An 18,460-nucleotide genomic window follows, 5' to 3' on the forward strand; every position below is an offset into this window, starting at 1 on the left:
AAAGAGGAAAACAAACCAGAGTAAAACGGGCTAAAATATCACGACCAAGTAGGAACTTTTGTTCTGTTTTGCTACTTCCACGGCATCTATTTTCGCTTCACATAAATATGTGATGCATCCTCTGCTCATTTCGGCTGCCCGGGCTCCTGCTGCTACCCCACCTTGGGCTGGGCCAGGCCCGCCCCCCCCCCCCCAACCTTCCCCAGGCTCTGGGAGCCTTCTGTATGCTCTTCCCAAATGGGTTTTTCTAGAATGGAAGCACCATGAGAGCAGGCCAAAGTCTGTCATGCTCTTACGTAGGTTTTAGGAGCTTAACGAATAATCGTGGAATAAATAACTTAATGTCTCAACACTTAAAAAAATCTTAATTTTGTATAAAAAACACATGGGTATAGTTTAAGTCCTTATATCACATAATAACATGGATTTGTTACTATGTACATCTACTTTTAAGGCGAATCTACTTTTATAGATCTTTCTTTGTCAAGTAAGATTATGAGCATTTACCCATGATGTTACTTTTTTAACATCGTTTTAAAATGCAACCTGAGTTTCCATATGTGGATATACCATAACTTCTTTAAACTTTCCTGTTAGGTGTTTTTTCCTACAGTGAATACCCATTTGTTAACAATCACAGGCTGAAATCTGCACAAGTTCTTTATTACTGCTTTTGGATAACTTTTTATAAATGGAGCAGTTGGGCCAAAGGGCCTCTATATTTGTTATGGCTCTAGAAACTTATTTCCAAACTCCAGAAAAGCTGCACATTTGTCTACTTCTGTCTTGCCAGTGATTTTGGTTTCAATTTTGGTGACTGTTTCCAATTTGACAGGGAAGGTTGGCACTTGGTTTTAATGAACGCCGCTTTTATTTTCATGTCTTGGGGACAGAAATTTTGGTGTTTCCAAGATCTTCCCCACCATAAGAATGACCATCTGATCGAGAATGTTCTGGGGAGAGGCCAGTATTTAATAAGCAACACGGCGAGTGTGGGAAACACAGATGTCATTCATCATGCAAATGGAGACACTAAGCCACGAGAGGAGCGCCAAGATTCCTCGGTCCCCAGGGGAGCTTGGCACTAAAATCCTATGTCCTCAGCAGGCAACCCCCCCTTTTGGGGGCCACCTCCCCTAATTACCCATTGGTGACAGCAAGTATCTAATGACTTTTTCCTTTTTTTCCCTCCTTAGGAACAAGGAACCCCCCCAAAATCTGAAAAATACACCATGGAGTGCAGTGAAAAGGACTCAGCAGATTCCAAAGACAGTGATTTGGCAAGAAAGAAATTGGTCAGTCCTGGTTTCCTTCTCTCTCCCTGTTCTGGTGATGCTGGGGTAGTCCCTCCTGGCCCCCTCGCTACTCCCCAGGGAGATGTAGGTGGAGGCGAGGTCAGGTGGAGAAGACAGAGTGGGGGACAGGAGCAAAGGTGTGTGGGAAGTTGCCGTGTGAATGGGACAGCCTGTACTACTAGGCACGGGCCACTGATCATATTGTATTTTGGTTGATGGTGACTGTACCGTCTGCTGGTGGCCTTTGGGACCTGGGAGGTGGTTTCCACTCCAGAGGTCATTTCACAAACAAGGGGACACTGCTGTGTGAGAGTGATGATGTCATAGTCCTTGAGGATATACTGAAACCCCTCCCCCGCCTCCACCACAAGCCCCAGTCCTCCTGCCCCAGACAGGCTCTCCCTCCTCAAGGATCTTTGCACCTTCTTTCAAACCAGACTCCAGAACCAAAGCCAGACAGCATCCGTGCTGCATGGGGCCTTTGCCCGGCTCTCTTCTTTGCTTCTCTTGGCCACACCACAGTGAACCCATCACCACCCTCATTCTGCAGGTGAGGAACTGCGGCTCAGGCAGGGATGAAGCAGCTTGTCCAAGGCTGCGTACCTGGTTTGAGGGGGAGCGGTCTTGAACCCTGGCCCCTTTGTGCCTCATCTCCTGTGATCGTGGCAGGAGCAACCAGGACTCAGAAGAAAATACATCCAGATTTTTTTTTTAAGATTTTATTTATTTATTTGACAGACAGAGATCACAATTAGGCAGAGAGGCAGGCAGAGAGAGGAGGAAGCAGGCTCCCTGCCAAGCAGAGAGCCCGATGTGGGGCTCGATCCCAGGACGCTGGGATCATGACCTGAGCCAAAGGCAGAGGCTTTAACCCACTGAGCCACCCAGGCGCCCCTACATCCAGATTTTTAATAAACCTTATTTAGCCCGACAAAGCCACACAGGTGTATTTATCAAACCGCCAGGGAAATGTGGCACTGGCAGGTGGAGAGTGACTGTCCCCACCTCCAGGTGTGAAACAGAGGCCCAGGGAGGGCCCAGCTATCCTCACAGGTCCTCCAGGGATGTGGCAGAGTCATGTTAGATAAACGGTCATTCCCTCCAAGGATGCACTCATGTGAGGTGGGGTCAAGGTCAAATGCCTGTCTAGGCATTTGGTGTCATGTAGGAAGTGGTACCGTCATCTCAGTCATTCTGCTCAAATGACAGTCCATGAAAAAACTCCCCTTTCTTTTCCTTTCCTGGCCTTTCCTGGTAGAGAATTTTCATCTTGTCCAAGCGGACTTTCTAGCTTCAGGACATCATCCAGAGGACAGTCTGTCTTCAGTTCCAGAAAATATCTACTTGGCCCTTTCCCCGAGTGAGGTGGGAAGAAAACTCGGAATCCAAAGAGGCTCAGGACACTGGATTAGCCCACTCAGGCCGCCAGGACCTCACCACAGGCTGGGGACTTACACAAGAGCGATACGCTTTCTCACGGCCCTGGAGGCTAGAGCCTGAGATCAAGGATGTTGGCGGGGTTGGTTCCTTCGAGGCCTCTGTCCTGGTGTATTGATGGCCGTGTTCTCCCACATCCTTACAGGGACTTTCTTCTACATGTGTTTGTGTCCCGAGCTCTTCTTATAGACACCTGTAATCTCGGATTAGGGTCTATCCTAGTTACCTCATTTTACCTCACTCTCCTCTTTAAAGACCCTGTACCCCAATACATTCACCTTCTGAGGTGCTGGGGGTGAACAGTTCACCTGATGAATTCGGGGAGGGGGATACAGTTCACCTCACAAGAGACACAGACAGCGTCTGCCCTTGGTGAGCTCCGGTCCAGAGGGAAAGGCACACGTGGGGACTGATGCTTGTAAGCAAGGATGGACACAGCCAGTGTAGCTGTGAGCAGCATACAGAACATGGAGGGGTAGAGAGAGGCCCAGCGGAGTTTCGAGGGGAGCTGGTGAGAAGCAGAATGCCAATAGATGAGCAAAGTTCTGGGTAGTCAGAGGGCAAGCCTGAGCAAGGGCCAGGAGAAGCTGGCAGGAGTGGGTACTCGATAAATAAGGGTGGATGGGTGTGTGCTTGCAGGAATCCAGCGTCAGATGAGCTCCAGCCCCAGCACACCTGGGAGCATCTGTCTAGTGGTCATATCCTTGATAGGGTTAATTTTCCCAACGTGACGCTGTGGGCTTAGAAAATGTGGGAACTGCACCAGGTCTCCCAAACGTCACCTCCTCCTGTGCATCCGCCTAGCCCCTCCTCCAACAGCTGCCAGAGGACTGGTGACATCATGGACGTGAACACATTTGGCCAAGGGCAAAGCCGTGTAATCATGTTCCGTGAAGGGCAGGATGGGGGTGCTTGGGTTATGGGAAATCCCAGTTAATGGCCATGGGGTCTAGGGAGGTGCAATGCATCAAGTTTGCCCCCAAGAGACCCATTTCGAGCACGGGAACAGATTTTAGCAATTGTCCAGTGACATCAACTTGGCCCAGACCTCCCCATTTACCGCGGAGGACAACTAATTTCCTACAGGGGCTCAGACCTTTCTACCCAGAGCAGGTAAGATGGTACTTGGTTAGAAAAGAGTGAGAGCATTGGGGTCCAGATAGAGCATGTTATCTGGGGACAAAGTGGTTTCAGTTCTAATGAGTGTTCATCATAGGCTTGCTGTATGCCAGCTGCTGTTTTAGCTTCCACAGTTGGGCGTGCTTTTCAAGTATAAACTCATGGAATCTTCCACAAGTCTATGAGGTGGACACTGTTATGCCCATTTTACAGATGGGGACACTGCCCCACAGGGAGGATAAGGGACCTGCGCCCGGGCTCACCAGTCCTAAGTGGCTGAAGGGAGGCTCAAACCCAGGTAATGCGCCACTCGTGTCTGGGTTTTAGGCTGTTAAGCTGTGGCAACAGAAAGGGACAGCTCCTGTCACCTTCGCCAAGGTTTCCCAGAGAGTAGGGCTATTCGTTTTGTTACCCTGAAAACCCCTGGGAATTTGAGATCGCTCACCTGCCTCAAGGAAGGCTGTGCGGTTAAGGTGCAGGCCACTCTCTGAGGAGTGGGAGGCTGGCCTGGAACTTGAACTCCTGCTCTGCTCTCAGGTGCGTGACTTTGGACCTGGCTGCTCGCCTCCGTGCTGGTTTCGGGGGCAGGCCGAGGAGAGACGTTATGGATGGCCAACCCCACCAATAAGAGGACCTCTTCAGGCCAAGCTCCGCCTCCAGGCTGCGGGACCAAAAGGGAAAGCAAAGTCTGTGCAGGTCCAGTCTTAGGATCTAGGGCAGTGCCTGGTGCAGTCTCCGACGGCTGGTCTCTCCTTCCAGCTCTGGGATCTGGATCTCCTCTGGCTTTTGGCCTTGGAGCTCAGAGTCAGCAGGTCTTGGATCAGGGAGGCTGAGGCAGGAGAGGTGTACTGGGACCTCTCTGACAGGAGCTTGAGGCCACACTGGGAGCCGATTGCTGGTCTGCCGACAGGCTGTGCTTGGCGGGCAGGGCCTTTGATGCTTGCTGACTCTGGAAGCCTTCACAGCATGAGGGAGTCCCAGACACCAGAGGACAATCCCCCCCTTCCCCCCCCCCCCCCCCCCCCCCCCGCCAGTTCACACCCAACTGTAGTTGCATATTTGTGTTGACCTCCTGGGGCCTGGGGCGTACTGAGTTTTCAACCCCAATGGGAAAGCATAGAACAATTTTACAATGTCGAGGGTGGGGGGAGATCACCCGATTCAGTTTGAGTTTTAGTGAGTTCAGATGAGACCCCCTGTTAGTGATGAGGAAGCCAGGGAGAACACGCGGAAGGGCCTGAGCTAAGGAGCAGAGGAGGAAACGAAGATGAACATGAAGTCCCCATCAGGACAGCACAGTGTGTGTCCCCCAAGACACGGGGCAGGGGGCAGCTCGCCCACCCCTTCCCCGCCCCTTCCGACACCTCAGGACCCAGCCATGCTCAGTTACTCTGCTTCCCCCGCCCCGTACCCCAGGGGTACCTGTGGGTTTTGGCTCATGCTCTCCCAACCCCCACCCCTCCTTTCCTGCATATTCCCCCTGGCTTACTCAGGAATCACCTCCTCCAGAGAGTCTTCCGTGATCCAGCTGATCCACTGAACCTAGTTTGCTTGCTTTTTGTCTCTTGGTGGACTTGATGCCTCCCTGGCCCTCGAGGGGTTCTGCATTCCCCAAACAAGCCTTTGCCAGCTGGCCTCGGTATTTGCCTTCTGCCTGTGGGAGCAAATGGCCGAGGCCGGCTGTCCCAAACCTGTCATGACAAAAGGTCCTTCTCAGACATCTGGGGCAAATTGGGCACATGGTGAATTAATTCTCGTGACGTCGAGTATGTGTGAAGGGGTCTTGCCTCCTTCATGCTTTCCCTGAGCCAGCCCAGGTTGGGTGAGAAAGAGGTCTTCCCTGAGCCAACACTAAGTGAGCAAGACAGAGTAATGACCAAGGGGCAGATCCCTTTTCTTCCAGACCCAGAGCCTCCCTATCTGTTGGAGAATGGCAGGGCAGTCATGCCCACATCCAGCACGATGTGTTTTCTATCTGAGCCTCAGAATTACTACCAGACAGACTGTTCAGGCAGGATCAGTCTTCTGTTTTGCACTCGTAAACGCTGTAGCTCAGAGAAGCAGAGTGACTTGGCTAAGGACACAGTAAGAGGGACAGGGTCGAGACCTCGCCAGGCTTCCACTGCCACCAGTGACGTTCTTTTCTGTCCCTATCCCTGGGGAGGTACACTGGCTTCATGCCCAGTGCTCTCTCGCTGCACACAGTTGGGAGGGAAAATCAAAGGTGCCAAAAGAAAAATCCATGCCCTTGGTGGTGGTCCCTGAGAAGGCAAGTTTCCCTTCCAGGACTCTTGGGTTGCTGCTGTGACTAGGAACAGGGGAAAGCCCACAGTGCCCGTTTCCTGTTCAGACAAGACAGACTGCTGCATTTCCTGCCGGGTCCCCGCCCCCTCGTGGACTCTGCCTCCTGCTCAGAGATGCCCTGGCACGGCCCGTGGCCAGAGGAGCATGGACTCCCGGGCCTGGGCTCACACAGGGGCTGCTGAGCGTGGCCGCGCCCGGAGAGGGACACCAGGCAGGAGGATGAGAAAGGTAAACGTAGAAACTAGTCTCTGGACTGTGCCATGGGGCTCAGAGGCCCAGTGTGGGCAGCTGTGTTTCCTCCCTTCACTGCCTGGAAGGCTTGGGGCCCTGGGTCGTAGAAGCCTGCTGTAGGTGCTGGCATCCTGGTCCCCATGGCCTTGGCTGTGGAGCTCCCACTCTGGAGCTGTGGTTTCCTCTGGCAACGTAGCTGTGCTCATGAAATGAGTCCGCAGCAGAGAACTGCCTCACGTGTGCTGGGTGGCATCCACGTTTCCCTTCCTGCCCCTGCACCTGGTACCCTCTGTCCTTGGGGCGGGTGATGAGAGGGGGTGGGTACCGGCTGGCCAAGCAGGGGCAGGGGCCCCAGGGAGAGGCTCCTACCTGCCCTTCTCTATCCTCCAATGGGTGCAGACAAGGGGCCAGTAATCAGGGCTGGAAGCAAGGGGGCCCGGGGACAGAAGGCACCCAGGACAGCCCAGGGAGTCAGGAGGAGTGACATCTGAGCTGAGACCCGGAGGTTAAGGGACTATGGAGAATGGGTGTTTTGTCCAAAATGCAGTTCTGTTCCATCCATCTTCTCTGTTTCATGAAGTCCAGGCCTCCCCTTACTGCAGGAAAAGATTCTGGCCCCACACCTGGCAATGTCCATCCTGGTGGCTTATGAACCCCCTTTCTCACCTCTATCTGATCACTAGTATTTCCCGAAGACCTTCTCTGCCGCAGGCTTGGATCCTCCACCCTCAGAAAGTAAGACCCTTGCCCACTGTCTAGCTCTGCTGCTAATGCTCGTGGGTACAGTGTTAACTCAGCATAACAGCCCAGGAGGTGAGGTCTGTTATCATCCCATATTCAGATAAGAACCCTGAGTCACAGAGCAGCTATGTAACTGGCCCAAGGTTATAGAGCTAAGTGCCAGAGCCCGGAGTAGGACAGAGTTGAATCATAGAGAAATGTCAAAATGAAGAGGTGGACCTTTCCAATGAGCTTTTGGGGAAGAGGACGCTGGTCATGGGTCTTGGATACAAAAGTCTTTAGAAGGGAGAATTCCGGGTGTATGTAGCCGCACAGGCCAGGCTAAGAGAGACCTTGGCACCTGACCTGAGCAACAGCCATTCTGTGTGGCTGGACCAGAGGGAAAGCAGAAAGTGTAAGCAGCCTTTCGGAACCCTCCCTGTGTGCATGCAACGTCCTAAACGTCATTATCCAGCGACACAGCGAGTCCTCAACCACCTGCCAGAGCTGTTCTTAGATCCATTTTTCAGCTGGGCAAACTGAGACCCAGAAAGGTCAAGAAACTGACTCTGGTTCCCACAGCTGAGTGGTCAGAATGTCCAGCATTGCATCCTGTGCTAGAGGAGACTACTGGGATGGGCAGAGCAGGGAATTGGCTATTGGGGTCCTGCTTTCCCTTCCAAAAGGTATTTGATGAGCGCAGTTCCCAGAACTGTGGACCTTGTCTCTTTTGTTTGCCATAATATCCCTGGAGCTTTAACAGGGACTGGCCCGAGAAGTGTACATGCATTCCCGGATAACAGAAAAAGTGGCTTCCAAGAGCACCTGGGTTCCCTCCATCTGGAGACTGGCCCATGTTCCTCTGGTCAGCTTCAGATGGCAAACCCTCCCACCTCCAGCTCCTGCCAGCTGGTCAGCTTTGGCCAAGGGGCCCAGATGTTTCCACTCCAGGGCCCTTTCCTGACTGTGACCATCCTTGGGTGAGGCCAAGCGACAGGGTCACCTCAAGGCAGAGGCCTTGTCCTCCAGGCTGAGCCATGTCTGTCTCTGCAGGTCCTTGGCCAGGGGCGCTCACAGTGGCCTGCAGATGGACAACTGAGTCTGGACCAGCACGTGCAGGGGTGTGTGTTTGTGCATGCAAACGTGTGTGTCCCTGCGCAGCTGTGAGCAGCCTCAGGCCCCTAGACACTGTGCCCAGACAAAGAGGCAGTGGGGGAGAGTCCCCTTGGTGCAGCAGGAGATAACATAGGCTCCAGCCCCCATCCCAGACAGCACCACAGACACCTCTGTGCCTGCTTGCTCACCTACAACATCAGGATCAAACAGCACTGATCTAAGGATTCCATGAGAAAATACCCAAAACAATGCCTGGCCCATACCTCTTATAAGCATCAGCGGCTACTACTGGCGGCTGAATCTGGCTTTGCTTTTTTGCTCCTATGTGTTTCAGAAAGTGGCCAAATTCAGCAGAAATAATAGGATGTGGCTGCATACAGAGCACATGCTAAGGACGTTAGGTCTGCAAGTCACTGACCTGTTGCAGCAGCCAGAAGCAAACTGAGCTCAGGGGGCTGACAGAACTCCCCAGGACACCTGCCAGCACAGGCGGATCTGGACCAGCAACTCAGCTGCCGGCTGGCTCCCCTGGCCCTGGGAATTCTCTGGGGCTGTCTCTCCAGACAAGGGAACAGACCATGTGCGTCTTGTGGGCCCTAGCTCTGTGCCCAACTGCCAGATCTGACATGCTATTCTCTCCTTTCCCAGGACTGGTCCTGCTTGCTCATTGTGGCCTCTCTCGTGGGCGCCTTTGGTTCATCCTTCCTCTATGGGTACAACCTATCGGTGGTGAACGCTCCTACTCAGGTGAGTGCCCCACGACTGTGTGTTGGCCCAACAGAGGGCACTGTGGCTGCGTGGCAATCTTCAGGTGCCAGCGCCTGGCAAACCTTTGCAGGCCTGTTCTGTGCCAGACCTTTTCTAGAGGATCTAGGAGAAGAATAGAGAGAGTGAGACCAGCCCCCACCTCAAGGGGAAGATAAGAGACCCAGAAACAGACAATGTCACAACACAAGGGGTTCAGTTCCTTGCTAGAGTGTCCTGGGAGAGTGCAGGGCAAGGAGAGGGGTCTTCAGAGGTCCCAGGGGCTGATCCCAAGGGTCTTATTCCTAGGCATGGAATCCAAGGAGTCACGGAAGACCTTATACATAGATGTTTTCCTGATGTTCTTTTTGTGTTGGTGGCTTTTAATCACAGCTGAAGGTCACTTGAGTATCTCTTGGTTAAGATCCATTGTTGGCTTTTGTTTTCATCTGGAATCAAGACATTAGGTATGTCAATCAAGAAGAAGCTGTAAAGCAACCAAAAGTGTTTATTTGGGGTCTTAGGGTTTGCAATGTGGGGAGGCACAGAGAGCACCGAGATTGTGATTGTGCTCGGAATTGCAATGGGAAGTGCAGGCTTATAGAGGCAAAACCCACAGGGTTGGGTAACTTGTTTCAAAGGAATTGTGGACAGAGCTTAACAGACCACCGGATGCAGGACTGGCTCTGTAGTTAATGGGTGTTACATTATCTCTAGTTCATTCCACAGTAGAGGAGGTCTTCCAAGAGGCGGGCAATGTGCAATTGGCAAGTCATAACAGACAAAAGTCAAAAGTTCATGGTGTTCTCAGAGTTGAAACAGGAGCCCATGGGCCCTGCTTCCTCAGTATCCTCCCCACCCCATTTTGAGGGGCTCTCTTAGGAATACTTCCCTTTTAGAATATCCTTTTACAGGCACAGTTCCCCAGGCCCTCCTAACACCTCCTTGCTGGTTTGCAGGTTTGGTTTGGCTCTGCCTACCTAGACAATTAGGTCTGGATGCTACCCAGTCGGTGGCGGGGCGGGGAGGGGGGGGGTTTGGTTTCTGGCTTCTGCTTCATCCACCTCCACCCTTGAGGGTAGGGTGGATGAAGGGTAATAGAAGGCTTCCTGGAGGAGATGATGCCTCAGCTTTGTCTTAAAGGGAGAGCAAAGGCACAGAGGCTTGAGATCTGTGAAAAATTGGCAGGAAAGCAAGTGTGATGCGGTTGGAGCACAGGATGTGCTTTGGGGAGCCTAAAGCAGGAACTAAAGTGTCAGACCAAAGCCAGGCTATGGACCTTCCAGGAGGCTTTTTGGGCTTTTCCTTGTTTGGTCCCCAGCATCCCCTGTGCAAAATGCAAGGGAGGCTGGAACATGAATCTCAAAGTGTTCCCAGGAGCCCTGGACTTCGTAGGGGTACTTTTTTAAAATTCAGATGTCCTTCAATAGTCCCACAACATCTTTTATAGCTGGTTTGTCCATATCAGACCAAAAAAAAAAAAAAATCAGTGCCTATATATGTAACAGTAATATAGAAAAATAATTAACAACCCTGAAATCTAGATGTGGATGTTCATTATTTGCTTCTCTTACTTTCCTATGCATTTGAAAAGTTTTATAACATGGTCCAAAATAATTACATCATTACATCTTTGCCAATGTGCCTACATATGGAAAGGAAGGGGGGAGGTTTCCAAATCACGCTACTGAACATGTCCTGTTCAGTATTGTCATCAACTATCTGGACAATAATATAGGAAGGATGTCTATCGTATTTCTCAGTTGATGAGCTGGAACAAATAATGAATGTTTTAGGAAATGAAACATGTTAGAATCATGAGTCTGGATGGTTCTGATTTTTTTTCAAACTCTGTTAACTCTTGTACATTTTGGGGTTTCTAGGCAAGTTCATTTGAAAACTGGATTCTGATGCGAATACCAGTTTGAAAGCCAGAGGCCTAGATGGCCTCCCCAAACTATTGCAGCAGCCTTGACTTTGTCATTGTGATGTCATTCTGACATGGGGATCTGAGTCGCCCATACTTGTATTTAAAAGAAGATTGGGGGGATGCCTGGGTGGCTCATCGGTTAAGCCACTGCCTTTGGCTCAGGTCATGATCCTAGGGTCCTGGGATCAACTCCCGCATTGGGCTCCTTGCTGAGCTGGAGCTCAGCCTCTCTCTGCCTCTGCCTGCTTGTGTTCTCTGTCTCTCTCTCTGACAAACAAATAAATAAATAAAATCTTTAAAAAAAAAAAAAGAAGATTAGAAGTTGACATTCTTGCTTTTTCTTGACAGTTCAGCAGAAACTCTAGCAGAGGGTGGAAAACCTTTGCCCTCATGGTTTGTGGAGCAAGAGGCCCTGTGAAACTTGAACCCTGAATCCAGTGATGTAGGTGAAAAACACAAGTTCACGCCCCAACTGTGGGAACAGGAGGAAGGAACAACTCTGTTATTCATCCATTTAAAACTTGTTTTTAATTAATAAACTTTTTTATCTTTTAGAGCAGTTTTAAGGCAGTTCACAGTAATATTGAATGGAAAGTACAGAGAATCTGCCCATATCCCTTGTCCCCACAGCGTACGGCTCCCCCCACTACCACTAATCTGCCCTAGAGAGGTGCACTTGCTGTCATCAGTGAACCTGCCTCAATTCATCTTCATCCCCCAAAGTCCAGGGGTTACATTTAAGGTTCACTCTTGGTGTTGTATATTCCAGGAGTTTTGACAAAACGTGGAATGACAGGTACTCACTGTTGTGGTGTCTTACAAAACAGTCTCACTGCCCTAGAAATCCTCTGTTCTCCCTATTTCTTTTTCTCTCCCTATTAACCCCCTGGCAACCACTGATCTTTTTACTGCCTTCATAGCTTTGTTTTTCCATGTCATACAGTTGGAGTCATACAGCATGGGGCCTTTTCAGACTGGCTTCTTTCACTCAGGATTATGCACTTAGGTTTCCTTCCTCCATGTCTGTACATGGCTTGAAAGCTCATTTGTTTTTTAACGCTGAATAATATTCCAATGTCCGGATGGACCCATGTCTTGAGCCACTCACCTGTGGAAGGACTTCTTGATGGCATCTAAGTTTTGACAATGATAAATCAAGTTGCTGTAAACATCCACGCGTAGGTTTTTTTATTTTGTTTTGTTTTTTTAAAGATTTTATTTATTTATTTGACAGACAGAGATCACAAGTAGGCAGAGGCAGGCAGAGAGAGAGAGAGAGAGAGGAGGAAGCAGACTCCCTGCTGAGCAGAGAGCCCAATGCGGGGCTCGATAGCAGAAACCCGAGATCATGACCTGAGCCTAAGGCAGAGGCTTTAACCCACTGAGCCACCCAGGCGCCCCCATGCGTAGGTTTTTGTGTAGACAGAAGTTTTCTATTCACTTGGGTCAATACCAAGGAGCATGATTGCTGAATCGTATGGAAGAATATGTTTAGTTTTCTAAGAAACTGACAAATCATATCCCTAAGTGACCACACTGTTTTGCATTCCCAGAAGCAATGGATGAAGGTTCCCATTACTCCCATTTGGTGTCCTTAGTGCTTTGGATTTGAGATGATCTCATAGGCATGTCCTGGTGTCTCATTATTTTAATTGTAATTCCCTAATGACATATGATGTTGAATACCTTTTCTCATCATATGTTTATTCGCCATCTGTGTATCTTCCTTGGTGAGATTTCTGTTCAGATTTTTGCCCATTCTTTAATTAGATTATTTGTGTTGTTATGGTTGAGTTTTAAGAATTCATCACGTATTTTGGACAGCAGTTCTTTATCAGATGCGTCTTTTGTAAGTATTTTCTCCCAGGCTGTGGCTTGTCTTCTCAGTCTCCTGACATTGTCTTTCCCAGAGCAGAAGTTTTTAATTTCATTGAAGTCCAGCTCATCAATGATTTCTTTCATGGATTGTGCCTTTAGGATTGTCTCTAAAAAGTCACCACCATGCCCAACGTCATCTAGATTTTCTTCTAGGTTGTTAGGAGTTTTATAGTTTTGTGTTTTACATTTATGTCTGTGTCCTATTTTGAGTTAATTTTTATGAAGGGTATAAAGTCTGTGTTTGGGTTCTGTGTGTGTGTGTGTGTGTGTGTGTGTGTGTGTGTGTGTGTGTGTATTGTTCCAGCAACGTTTGTTGAAAAGACCATCTTTGCTCTATGGTATTGCCTTTGTTCTTTTGCAAAGATCAGTTCACTATATTAACGTGGGTCTATTTCTGGACTCTCTGTTCTGTTCTATTGACTTATTTGTCTATTCTTTTAGTAATACCATGCTGTCTTAAATACTGTAGCTTTATCAAAATTCAAAGTAGGATGGCGTCAGTCCTCCACCTTTGTTCTCCTTCAATGTTGAGTTGGCTATTCTGGGTCTTTTCTTCTCCATACAAACTTTAGAATCAGTTTGTTCATATCCACACAACTCATTAGCTTTCTACCTAAGGATTTCATTTTCTTTAGTGCTAATGTTATTGGTAGTGTTTTCAATTTAAAATTCCATTTTTTTCATTGCTGGTATATAGGAAAGAAATTGACTTTTAGGGGCACCTGGGTGGCTCATTGGGTTAAAGCCTCTGCCTTTGGCTCATGTCATGATCCCAGAGTCCTGGGATCAAGCCCCACATCGGGCTCTCTGCTCAGTAGGGAGCCTGCTTCCACCTCTCTCTCTCTCTGCCTGCCTCTCTGCCTACTTGTGATCTCTGTCTGTCAAATAAATAAATAAAATCTTTAAAAAAAAAGAAATTGACTTTTATATATTAATCCTGTTATCTTGCAACTGTGCTACAATAAATCACTGCTTAGTTCCAGGAATTTTTTTTGGTCAGTTCTTGAACAAAGACAGTTTTATTTCATCGTTCTCAATATGTGTATCTTTTGTTTCCTCTTATTGTCTCATTGCATTAGCTAGGACTTCCAGAATGATGCTTACTTTGAATTTAATTTGCTCTTCTTTTTCTAGTCTCCCAAGATGGAAACTTACTGATTTTAAGTTTTTCATCTTTTCTAATATATTTATTCAATGCTATACATTTCCTTCCAAACACTACTTTTGCTGCATCCCACAAATTTTGATGAGTTATATTTTCATTTTCTTTTAAATCAAGTTATTTTAAAATTTCTCTTGAGATTTCTTCTTTGATCCATGTGTTATTTAGAGGAGTGTTGTTTAATCTTATAAGTATTTTGGGATTTTGCAGCTATATTCTGTTACTGATTTCTAGTTTAATTCCATTATGGTCTGAGACCACACAGTGTACGATTTATATTCTTTTAAATTTGATAGTTTGTTTTATGGCACGGAATGTGGTCTGTCTTGCTGAATGTCTGTATGAGCCCGAGAAGAATGTATATTCTACTGTTGTTGGAGAAAGTAGACTATAGATGACCATTGTATCCCATTGGTTGATGGTTGAGTTCAGTTATCTCCTCACTGATTTTCTGCCTGCTGGATCTGTCCATTTCTGACAGAGGAGTGTTTCAGTTTCCAGCTATAATAGTAGTTCATCTATTTTTCCTTACAGTTTTGTTAGCTTTTGCTTTATGTATTTTCATGCTCTGTTGTTAGGCTCATATACATTAAGGCTTGTTATATTTTCTTGGAGTATTTGTCCCTTTATCAGTATCTGATGCCCCTCTTTTTCCCCATTAACTCTCCTTACCAATGTACTTCCTGTTTGAAATTAACATAGTTATTTACTGCTTTCCTTTGATTCATGTCAGCACAGTATATCTTTCTCCTTCCCTGCACTTTTAATTTGTACACGTCTTTATATATTGTGTTTCTTGTAGGCAACATATAGCTCGGCCTTGTTTTTTTATCTGCTCTGACAATCTGTCTTTTAATTGCCATATTTAGTCCACTGGCACTTAAGGTGATTATTGATATAGTTGGATTAATATCTATATTTGTTACTGTTTTTTATTTGTTGCTCTTTTTCTTTGTTCCTGTTTTTGTCTTCCATACTTCCTCTGCCTTTCATGGTTTTAACCAAGCATTTTACATGGCTCTGTTTTCTCTTTTCCTAGCATATCAATTTACCTCTTTTTTTTTTAAACTTTCTTTAGCAGTTGCCCAAGAATCTATAATATACATTTTCAACTAGCCCAAGGCTATTTACAAATAATACTATCTTACTTCACTGGTAATGTTAGCGCTTTACAATAACAAATAACAAAATATTTCTAATTGTATTATTCATTTCACTTGCACATAAGCATATTTATATAGATAATCAAATGCATCACTGTTATTGTTATCTTGAACAAACTGTTATCCGTTAGATTAAGAATAAGCAAAAAGGGGCCTCGTAGTTCAGTTGGTTAAGCATCTGACTCTTGGTTTCAGCTCAGGTTATGATCTCTGGATCTTGAGATCAAGCCTTGTATCAGGCTCTGTGCTCCGCAAGGAGTCAGCTTGAGATTCTCCCTGCCTCTCCCTATGCCCCTGCCTGCCTCAAGTAAATAAATAAGTCTTAACAAAATAAGAAAAAAAGTTTTCATTTTACCTTTATTTATTCATTCTCCTACGTTCCTCTCTTTATGGAAATCGGAGTTTCTGAGCAATCTCAGGTTACTTCTCTCTGAAAAACTTCTTTTGATGTTTTTTGCAAGGCAGATCTACTGGCAACAAATTTCCCCAATATTTGTCTGAAAAAGTCTCTACTTCTTATTTACTTTTTTTAAAAAAAATATTTTATTTATTTGACAGAGAGAAATCACAACTAGGCAGAGAGGCAGGCAGAGAGAGAGGAGGAGGAAGGCTCCCCGCGGAGCAGAGAGCCCGATGCGGGGCTCAATCCTAGGACCCTGGGATCATGACCTGAGACGAAGGCAGAGGCTTTAACCCACTGAGCCACCCAGGTGCCCCTTCTTATTCACTTTTAAAGGATAATTTTGCAAGGTATGGAATTCGAGGTTGGTTGTTTTGTTTTTTTTTTTTCTCTCAGCATTTTGAGTATTTTATTTTACTCTCTTCTTGCATGGTTTCTGAGGGGAAATTGGGGTGTGGATTCTATCTTTTGTCTGCTGTAGGTAATTTTTCATCTGGCTTCTTTCAAGAGTGTTTTTAAATCTTTGATTTTCTAAAGATTGAATATGATATGACTGGGTGCAACTTCTGTTTTGTTTTGTTTGTTGTTTGTTTTATACTGTTTCGTGTTTTCTAAGCTTCCTGGATCTGTGCTTTAGTGTCTGATATTAATTTGAGGAAATTCTCAGTCATTATTGCCTCAAATATTTCCTCTTTTCCCACCTCTCTCCCTTCTCCTTCTGGGTGTTCCTACTGTGTATATATTACACCTTTTGTAGTTTCCCCACAGTTCTTGAATATTCTATTCTATCTCTTTTTCCTTCAGTCTTTTTTCTCTATGTTTTTTTCAGTCCATTCTTCATTCTTCATTTCTGTTATAGTGTTTTTGTCTGTTTGTTTTTAAAAAGATTTTATTTATTTATGAGAGGAAGAGAGAGAGAATGAGCAAGGTGAGGAACAGAGGGAGATGGACATGCAGACTCCACACTGAGCATGGAGCCTGATGCAGGGCTTGATCTCATGACCTTGAGATGGTGACCTGTGTCAAAACCAAGAGTCAGATGCTTAACCAACTGAGTCACCCAAGTTCCCCTTCTGATACAGTGTTTTTGATCTCTACCATTTCTTTTTGATTCTTTCATAGATAGCCATCTCTGTGTTTACATTGTTAATCTGTTCTTGCATGCTGTCTACTTTTTTTCCAATTAAGCCTTGAGCATATTAACCAATTTAAAAAATTTCTGGTCTGATAAGTCCAATATTCCTGCTATATCTGACTCTGGCTCTGATCCTTATTTACTCTCTTCAAACTGATTTTTTTCTTTTAGTATGTCTCGTAATTTTCTTGAAAGATGAAATGATGTATTGGGCAAAAGGAACTTCAGTAAACAGACCTTTAGTAATATAAGGCATGAAGGGAGAAGAATCATGCTACAGTCTTTATAAGGTCTCAGTCTTTTGGTCAGCTAGTGACCCTGGACCATGAACTTCACCAGGGCCTCTCAGGTTCTGCTCAGTCCCTCCTTAGCTGGGACAGGATGGCTGGAGAGGGCTGGAGATGAGTATTTCTTTTGTCCTATGAGGATGGTTGGAGGAATCTGGCATTGGGTATTTCCCTTCACCAAGGTAGGTTATACTCTGATAAAACTCCAGCAGGTAGATTAAGCTCAGGTAAAATTACTTCTCTTGGGCACAGGCCTTGCAAAGAACAGAATGCTTTGAGGTATTTCAAAATAGTTCTTTTCCTCTCCCCTGCTGGAAACATGAGCGGATTTTTCTTGGATATTCACTGGGAAGATCTGGTAGATCTCTTGGTGGTAAAACTCATGAAATTTTGTCACAGGGGTTGTGACAGGGCACCCCTAGAGTTTGTAACTCTGAGCCACACCCATACTGAGCCTCCAGCAATTTGTCAATCACAGTTCAGGTTTTCCTATCCTAGTGCTGCCTCCTGCAGAGGTTTCTACTGTGGGTTTTTGCCCTAGTCAGTTGTGGTTCTCTGCATCTGCCAGTCTGTCTCTTCAATTGTCAGGACAGTTGTTTGACCTATGACCTCATTTCTCCGATTGATCTAAGATGTCGATTTTCAATTCACTCAGCTTTTTACTTGTTAAGACAGAGTAGCAACTTCCAAGATTTTTACATGCTGGACTAGAGACCAGAAACCTCATTTAACAAATATTTGCTGAGGGCCTACCAGGTGTTTAATGCTGGGAATCAGGGAAGGCAACATGGCATTTGAGCTGAGTCATGAGAGGTGGGTAGGATTTCCATGGGCATCATGGGGAGAAGCGGACAGCTGAAGCATATCTAAAGGCCAGGCCATGCTGACATGTTGGGGATAGTTAGTAGAGGTGTGATGTGCTGATACCCAGGGGAAATATGGGGATGGGATGGAATAAGAGGTGGAAAAGCAGGTGGAGCCAAAAGCAAAGGACTTCAAATCTGAAGCTACAAATTGAGATTTAGTCTATGGGTATGGGGAGCCATGGCAGATTCATGAGGTAGGGGAGATACGACTTGTCTTTTAGAAAAAAACAACTTTATTGTCAGTGGGAAGAACAGAAGGGTCCAGAGCCTGGAGTTATTTAATGGGAAAGATGATGAGCTGAATGGAGAGGGTTTGATAAGCTGTCCTTCTAATCCAGGACAGGAGGTGATTTCTGAAGATCTACACATAGTCAGGGTGACTTTTCAATTTCATAATATTAGTAATAAATTTTATGACAATATCAGTAACAACAGACATGGAAGGATCACATTTTAGGTGCTAGCCCTTCCTTCCAACACTTTCCATGCACTTGTACTGGGCATCCTCATGATGACCTATGAAGTGTGTTTCATCATTATCCCCATTTTATAGATGAGAAAACTGATGCATACTGTTAACTGGCTTGGCTTACCCATGGGCAGAAAATAAGTGGGTGCCAGAGTATGACCCTGGCCAGTCTGGCTTCAGACTGGGCATTGCCACTGTCCAATT

The 18,460-nt window shown here is 46.6% G+C and overlaps 1 protein-coding gene across 6 annotated transcripts in view; it reads left to right on the forward strand.

Annotated features, from left to right (window-relative positions):
* Window positions 1-18,460, forward strand: part of SLC2A9 (solute carrier family 2 member 9) — a 237,817-nt gene that overhangs the window by 26,326 nt on the left and 193,031 nt on the right. For 4 of the 6 annotated variants that reach the window (XM_045997129.1, XM_045997130.1, XM_045997131.1 and 1 more), the window contains 2 exons: window positions 1,197-1,295; window positions 8,871-8,969. In XM_045997129.1, coding sequence (XP_045853085.1) covers window positions 1,233-1,295; window positions 8,871-8,969 — 162 coding nt within the window. In that variant the 5' untranslated portion in view covers window positions 1,197-1,232. Of the gene's footprint in view, window positions 1-1,196; window positions 1,296-6,245; window positions 6,384-8,870; window positions 8,970-18,460 lie in introns of those variants that run through there. The other 2 variants (XM_045997128.1, XM_045997133.1) reach the window with 2 other exon arrangements.

Source organism: Meles meles, chromosome 2 (assembly GCF_922984935.1).
Source record: "Meles meles chromosome 2, mMelMel3.1 paternal haplotype, whole genome shotgun sequence".
Lineage (NCBI taxonomy): Eukaryota > Metazoa > Chordata > Mammalia > Carnivora > Mustelidae > Meles > Meles meles.